At 47.0% G+C, this 8,069-nt stretch overlaps 1 protein-coding gene across 1 annotated transcript; it reads right to left on the reverse strand.

Annotated features, from left to right (window-relative positions):
* Nucleotides 1–486: 486 nt before the first annotated feature.
* On the reverse strand, nt 487–5,733 carry LOC109735945 (uncharacterized). Its single transcript, XM_020295145.3, has 10 exons — nt 5,244–5,733; nt 5,027–5,147; nt 4,552–4,637; nt 3,928–4,327; nt 3,720–3,820; nt 3,566–3,632; nt 2,949–3,176; nt 1,737–2,186; nt 1,363–1,435; nt 487–858 (listed from the first exon to the last, which is right to left on the reverse strand). Exons 1-10 carry the CDS (start codon nt 5,633–5,635, stop codon nt 611–613), a joined length of 2,166 nt encoding a protein of 721 aa, XP_020150734.1. The 5' UTR covers nt 5,636–5,733; the 3' UTR covers nt 487–610.
* Nucleotides 5,734–8,069: the final 2,336 nt, after the last annotated feature.

Genomic DNA, 8,069 nt, shown 5'->3' on the forward strand with positions numbered 1-8,069 from the left:
GACTTGCTCGCACTTGCAGTCCATTCCATGTCGCCTGAGAAAACAGACACGCTCGCATCTTATCTTGTATCTATACTCCAGCTGGTTATACTACTATTTTATTAGTAGGAGTATATTATGTAGTGACAGAAACAAGAGCATCATCATCATCATCAGCCCAAGCCGTGCACAAGGCACATCACTGTCCCTGTCCCGGCTAATGGCCAAGAGGAAGAAGACGGAAAGGAAGATCTAGAGCACAGGCATTCTTCCATGTTTTTTCAACGCACGTGTGCTTGAAAAGGTCCGTCCATCCAACGACCACCCAGTGCAATGCAAGCACTGAAACAAAGTCCTCTCCCACCATATGCGCGCACTTCCCACTTATAATGATCCCCTTTTACCAATTCTACGCGACGAGGAAGCTGACAGTTGTACAGACTTCCCAAGCCCTACGTCAGGAAAACCCGGCAGAAACCTCCGGTTCTAGAGCTTTGACAGACGGGAGAAAAAGAAAACTCGATCGGCGTTCCATGCAGGAAAACCACGGCCAGTACCTCACCTTTTATTTTTCTGTTACACACTTGTTTTTACAGGTCGGATTAGTCAACTATGCGGGCGGCCCTGCAGTTCAGTACTCGACCCAGTTGATGTCCAGGTCCTTGAGCTTCAGGAGCCACTTCTGCGCGTCCAGGGGCACGCTCGCCTTGTCTGCTTTGCTGCTGCTCGGGTGCTTGGTTGCGTCGGCGGCGCTTGGGTCTGTTTGCTCGCCGTCAGGGTCCGTTTGCTTCCGGGGCCGCCTTGGTTCAAGCGAGAGGAGCCGGGAGACCTCCTGTATCCCGCCCCATTTCTCCAGGGCGCGAGCAATGTCGTAGCGCCCTGCACAGGATAACAGAGTGTGGAGACCGTTAGGGAGGAAGACCGGCCATGGTGGACCGATAGAGAATTATAGACCACATGACTGGTGGCACTAGCATGTGATAGATAGAAACCCATGGCACGACGATGTTGCCGTCATCAATCTGACATATACGAAACCGTGAATGCGACCAGTAATGTCAACTAGTGCATCAATTTCTTGATCATGGACTCAAAAACGTCAGCAATAACGGCTGTAGTAGAAAACTACAGAAATTTGGTGCTAAAAGGGGGGGGGGGGGGGTCCTAGGTATCTTAAGCAATACTCTTTGGCCATGGCTATTTGGAGTACTAACAGATAGTGCAGTGGCATGGCCCATGGCTACTTGACCGCATAGAACTAGGCCATAAAAAGGATACATTGACTAATTACACACCCAAATGGAGTACCGGCTGCAACCAACATTAGCAAGAAGAACGGTCAATCCCATATTTAACTTGGTCCAAGTACAAGTAATCAGGTACCTGCCCTCTCAAAAGATTTTCTACTTGGCATATAAGAAGGGTCCATCCCCCAGTTCTTCTGGAATCTCCTGATCTGCGGACAATGGCCATTCTCAGAGTTAAATTATGACCGTAAACTGAACAAGTAACAACTAAAATGCAAACATAATACAACAAGTACGGCACACGTAGAACGGAGCGCTTGCTACCATTTCCTTCACTAGCAATTCAAAGTTATTAAAAAGAAAAATCTAACCGGAAAAAATTTAGCTTCTTCAGTTCCAAGACATGATACAGCGTTGAAGCTAAGAAAATTATGATGCTAGCAGCCTTGTATGACAAGACTGGACGTCTACTACAAAGCAGAGGGATGAAAAAAAAAAGTATTTTCTCACCTCTTCTTCCAAGTTCTCCAGATTATCCCAATAACCTCTTGGTTTCCGATTTTTATAAGAAAGGGAAAGATTCATTAAGGTAGCAATCTTCCTGAACCCACCCATCCGTGTTATAGCCTTCTCGATATCAACTCTCCCATGTGTACGAAGATGTTTTCTCTTAGGCATGAAACCATTCTGACCATGTTTTGCAATAAAACTACCAAGTTCGGATTTCAGGACCTCGATGTCCTTTTGCAGGCCAGGAACTTTTGGTCTCTGCCTCGTGGAACTTGAAGAGCAATGTACAGATGCTTGCTCCGACTGTCGTCCTTCTGTGTAACACAAAGGAACAGTATCTGGATTGGTTGGCGCATCCGAGTGAATTGTGGAATTACCTCTCTCAGCTTCTGCCTTTTCAACATAATCACGGATTGCACATAAATTTGATGGAAGGTCTTCGTATATGACCTGAAAAGGATAAAATAAAATGTTTTAGTTTATTTTCCCCAAAGATGAGAACGACAACAGTGAGATAACCATGAAATGTTGTCATTTGCACAATGATGCCACACAAGTACATGACCTACAAATATTTGAGATCAGAACTGTTTTTATTAAATTCGCCATCGTGTTTGCATAGCGATGATACCTTGTAACAAGAATGTCTTCAAAACAAATTATTTGGATGCCTGAGATAGATGTTTGTAGCTAGCATAAAATTAGGATAAATAATCCCTAGGAGACAGACACTTCAGAGATAACTTCATACAGAATTATTGTTATCAAGGGAATGGAATACCAGTTATTATCCTTGGGGGAGATAAATGTCAGTTTGTAAAGATAGTGGATACAAGTTTATATTGGTTCAGAGTATACAGAGTCATTCAGTTCATCATTTGTCAGGAACAAGCCTGTGACTGTAACTGGTGTCAGAAATAAAATGAATGGGTAAAAGGATAAAAAGTAAAATCTGTCACATGAGCATGGTTGGTACATTCAACAAGATGATACATCCGCACAAAGGTTGCTTTCTTAATAGTAACACCACAGGCTTCCGTCAGTCCTAGTGTAGTTCTTTCCCAAATAAATGATTTAGAAGGTCGAGGGCACACACAACCATTTTTTATTTCAACTTTTCTACTTCACAACAATAGGGCCTTTTTTGGATTAAGTGCAAAATGCCACATGCATAAGATGCACATATTGTTCCTAGAACAAAGTTGTGAATACCTCTTCAAGGATGGACTCTGAGAGAAAGGTATCTTTATGCATCTTAGTCTCGACCATATACTTCAGCAGTGTGTGCTGATCTCCAAGCTGTCCGAGGCGCCATTTTCCTTTAAATGAGTAGAAATCCCCCTCAACTTGCTCAAAGCTGATCTCACGTTCATGTTTCTCACGAAGATCCATTACAACACGGGCATGAAGAACCATATAAAGTAGGCCTTTGCAGCCCTCCTGGAAAAATAATCTGAGATGTTACAAAACTTGCAAAGCTCGCAAAACAATAAAATTGAACAAAATTATGTCGAGAAGGATCTTCGGGGACAGGGGGCATTGATCTTTTTTTTTCCCACTAGTAGGAGACAGGTGTGATCCCTTCTGTACAGTATTCTGGGATAATATGTGCAATAAAACATGAACTCTTAAGCACCAGAAAGTTTCAGAAATCTTTTCAGTAAAAGCCAAAGAAAGAAACTACAAAAGATGAGCTAGCTAACGACCAGAAAGTGAATTGTGGACTGACAATTCTGTGAAAAATCCATGCAATGCTCCAACCCCAAACTTAAAAGCTATTTACAACCAACCAACCAGAATATCATGTAAAACATTAACAGAACTCCTACCTGTAATATTCGAACCTTGTTATTATCACGAAGAAGAATCCGACTGATTGCCAGGTTTGGTATAATCCTACAAGATAGCTATATTAGGTCATAGCTGTGTATTGGAAGTAGATTATGTGAACTCCAAATACCGCATAAAGATAAAACTACTTACTCGGGTAACTTTTCATATGCTGTTAGTGCATTCCATACTTCTCGAACTGGTGCTTTCACAGTGATACTAGCAACAACACACCTGTGAGCCCCTTCACGCTCCTTCACCCAAAGCATTCCACAAGAGAAGATAATTTTCTTAGTGCGCTTTCCGTGAAATTTAAGAATCGAAGAATAATTATTTGATGGGTATAAGCTTAGTCAGTTACCAAGAGGCCATCAAATCGTCGAAGATGGATCTCATCTACCACACAAGGCCTATCAAGCCTGCAGACACTTCCATATACACCCCATTTCCCATTCAACTCAGGAGGGGGTGAAGCAAGCACACCACCAAAACCGGAAGAGGCAGGCGCTTCTTTGAACTTACTAGAAGATATGACATCATTCTCGACTGTTGCACTACGCAAGTTAAGTGGCTTGGACTCTGCACCGGTAAATTTTGTAGGTCCAAATTTATGGTTTTCTAAATACATTTTTTCAGATCTGAAAGCCAAGGCTGTAAGATTCACAGGAAGATCCGACCTTATAATCCTCTCAAGAAATATTGCTGGAAAATTGAATCGTGGTATCACATTAACTTCATACAGCAAAATCGCACTAGCGGACCTGTTAAAAACCAAACAGGGGTCATATGAGATTTATGAGCGGAATTCTTTTTCTGATGTTCAAAAGCCTAAAGCGATGAAAAATCTAAGGATCCCTGAAATCAAAATATTTCTATACCAGGCCTTAAGCGGTAGCAAAGTAAGCCACTGTGGATTTAAAAGGCTGGATGCTCACTTAAGGCATATGTTACAAACAAGGCATAAAAATGACTGAAAGATGCCCACCTTGGACCAGCCCTGACAGACCATTTCCCTTCGAATTTCTTAAAGTCGCCATCGACCATGGAGAAGTGGAGTTCTCGTCCATCAACCTGCGCAGTAATTTTTACTGAACAATTTATAGTAAATAAGGCTATATAGCTCGACATAGGTAGAGAACGAGGGAGACCATTAATCCTCTTTGAATCTGCTACCCACAACCTAACAAGAAGAAACAACACATGCAGAGACGCCAACAGTAATATGCATGCAGTAGTCATGACTTAATCAACCGATCATTTACAGATGCCACCAATACATTCAGTAAGTAAGAGCACACCGCCAACATTTCAGTGGCATCTCATTTTGCCCCACGATTTTGCAACCAATGAGAAAAATGTACTAGTAAGCAGTAAAAACTGAACTATTATCAAGTTCAATGCAATTGAACTGAATAACAATTACTAGCAGGAGATTATGGTGAAGAGAAGACGGCACGTACGGCATCCGGGACCTCCCGGAGATCGAGCACGACACGCGCCTCGATGTGCCAGTAGAGCGCTTGCTGCAGCCCCCTCTGCTCCAGCCATATCCTGCCCTCGTGCGGGCATGGGATCCTCCCACTGCACGAAATTTCCCCCAAATCAGAACCCTTCAACGGTGCTCCCATGGTGAAGAAGGGACCGAGACGGGCCGGTGGACGAGAAGGAAACGCGTACCTGTGCACGAGGTTGGGGACGAAGTCGGCGAGGCGCTCGTAGTCGGTGATGATGCGCCAGACGGTGTCGACGTCGGCGGCCACCGCCACGGACGCGAACACCCGCCGCTCGCGCCACGACACCACGTCCACGTCGCACTGCACGCTGGGCCCCGCGCGCCTGGTGCCGCCCCTGCCGGCGCCACCGCGGCACTGCTGCTGCTCCCGGTGGTGCTGCTGGTCGTCGGCGCCCCAGTGGTCGCCCGTGGCAGCAGCCCCGGCGGCGACAGCGCGGCCACCGGAAGAAGAGCGGTGCCGCGAGAGCGCTGTGGCCCCTCGAGGGCTCGCGCCGGGGCTCGGGGTCCGCGGGAGGAATGCGGCGGCGGCTGGGGCCGGGGAGACGAGGGCCCGCATGGCTCCCGCGAGCGGCGACGGCGGTGTGGACTGTCCGAGAAGAGGAGTGGAGGTGGAGCGGCCCGGGAAGGAGGGGACGAGAGCTCACCCAGTTCGAGTGGATGCGGACTGGGGAGGGGGGCCTCCAGCCACTGACGTCCGGGCCCAGCGCGTCGGCTCGGACGACGGCGACGTTGAGATTGTTTCTGCCGCGGCCAGGGGCGACGCGTGGCGGGAAGGAGAGGTGGCGGCAGGCCCACCTGATGTGCCGTGGGCCCACCCGATGTGGGGCCGGCTAGTCAGCCTGCGACGCGTGCGCGGTCAGCGCCCGCGCGTCCCATGGGGGAATATCCACCTGCCCGGCGCTGGAGCCCATTGATCTTAACCACTTCCCTTGATTCTAGACCAACTTAGATCACAGTTCACAGTCCTCATTCTCGCCGCCGCCGCCTCCTCCTAGCGCCGCCGCCTCACGCGTCCGATGCCGATCTCCCACTCCCGCTCCCAGCCTCTCCTCGCCCACCACCACCACGACAACGCCGGCGACCTCCTCTCCTGCGCGCAGGGCAGCAGCAGCGACGGCTCCTTCCCCAACAACAACAACAACAATGGCCTGCTGCGGACGCGCTCCCACGAAGACGTGCGTGTCGGCCGCACGCAGTGCGCCGGCAGCGACGAAGCCGAGGTCTGCTTCGAGGGGCGTCGCCGCGCCGGCGATCTCGGCTACGTGAGCTTCGAGGACATGGTCCTCTTCGAGGCGTTCCGGGAGGGCAATGTCCGCTCGTCGGAGGCGGGGGCCGTCACGACGGCGTCGCGGATGTACACGCGCGTCGCCCATCGCCGCTATCGCCGGCGGTCCCCGGGGCCGCTCGGGACACGCCGCGGCGGCGCCATGCATAGGTTCGTGAAGAAGTTCGTCTGCCCTTGCTTGGCCTTCGTGGCCAGAGCCTTCGGCTGCATGCCAGGCGTGCCCGCGCATTGATCTGTAAACTAGAGATAGTCTTTGTTTGATCATGCAATGAGTAGATTGTTCTTAGATCGACTAATAATTCTCTGAATTTAGTTAGCGACGCAGTTAGTTGTAGATTCTCGTGGGATCATTCAGGATTTTTCTCTCCGTGAAGATCCCAGCCAACTAGCTAGCTTGTTAGAGAGTCTGTTTTTTTTTTGTGGGTACGTCGCTACCTCTTTCATCAATCGTTAATTGAAGAAAAAATGCCTGCTGAATGTGGCAGGTTAATATCTCTTGCTGTGCTGCGCAAAAAAGAATATTTCTCCTGCTGTAGCGCAGCGGCGAGTTTTTTTTCCACAAATGGAGTTTTTTAGCACCAAGACACCAAACAGATTGATGCCCAGTTGCTTGTTAACTTCACCTCGATCGACGTCACACCAATCTGAAGAATTCTAAAATAGCGGTTCATGTAACCCAGTTTTTTGTCCACTTACAAAATTTGTTTTCCTAAAGCACTAAAATGTTAGTAATACATAGGCTACTTACTTTTTGTTCACCAACTTTTAAATATTATTCACATTGTTCAGTAAAATGTCCATATGTATGCACGATGCTAGTTCTAGTAGCATTTTTTCACATTACTTATTAGTTTGTTCACTTACACAAAAGTTTCTGGCAAAAAAATGGTACTCTCTCCGGTCCAAAATAAGTGTCGCGGTTTTAAATTGGATTAGTTCAAAACCGCGACACTTATTGTAGATCAATGGTAGTAATAAGTTATAATTTCACACATGAAAACACACTTTCTAACAATTTAACAAAAGTTTTCATAGAACAATTCATATTTATGGCATTATTGTTCAATTCGATCAAGAGAGAAAAGAAGAAGTGGAACCAGTAGCCCGTGCGTTATTGGGCCGACAATCACATAACACTCTCGAAAAAAGGGAGTGAAGAAAGCGATAATCCTACACTTACAACGGTTTACGTTACGTAACCTTCCAAACTGAATCCCCCCCCCCTCCGACGGGAATTTCAATGGGGGTGTTCCCCTTCATCCCCCCCACTTTCAATCATAATCCTCCAAATCAGCAATCCGGTAAAACATCTACATAACTTTTAGCACATCTAGCATTACTCAGTGACTGCAATAAGGGAGAGATAGAGGGTAGGCAAAAGGGGGATTTTTGTCGTTTGTGGATCACTTGGATAAACACAACAACTCGGGTATATAAAGTATTCAATAGTTATAGTAAATTACTACACAACCTGTACAAGTAGAAATTGATTCTTAATCGTAAAATGCTTGCCCAAGTAGTTGTATCAAATCCAAATCTTCACAAATTTTCAATAAAACAAAGATCAACTAATTGACAGGTTCCCCTTGGGGATTCCTAGCTGGCAGCATGGGGAGCTTCCCAGCGCTGCCACATGTCATGTGTTGGGCGTCCCGCGGGATCACACTTTTTTTTCTGCACGCGTTTTAGGGTTTTACCCGATTTT

The sequence above is a fragment of the Aegilops tauschii genome, chromosome 5, assembly GCF_002575655.3.
Source record: "Aegilops tauschii subsp. strangulata cultivar AL8/78 chromosome 5, Aet v6.0, whole genome shotgun sequence".
Classification (NCBI taxonomy): Eukaryota; Viridiplantae; Streptophyta; class Magnoliopsida; order Poales; family Poaceae; genus Aegilops; species Aegilops tauschii.

What these genes read in the sequence shown, in the direction of transcription:
- LOC109735945 (XM_020295145.3), bottom strand. Translation starts at nt 5,635, where the DNA reads ATGCGGGCCCTCGTCTCCCCGGCCCCAGCCGCCGCCGCATTCCTCCCG. An exon ending in GTCCCCAACCTCGTGCACAG is followed by an intron (nt 5,148 to 5,243) that starts GTACGCGTTTCC and finishes AATTTCGTGCAG; the next exon opens with TGGGAGGATCCCATGCCCGC. An exon ending in TCCGGGAGGTCCCGGATGCC is followed by an intron (nt 4,638 to 5,026) that starts GTACGTGCCGTC and finishes ATTACTGCGCAG; the next exon opens with GTTGATGGACGAGAACTCCA.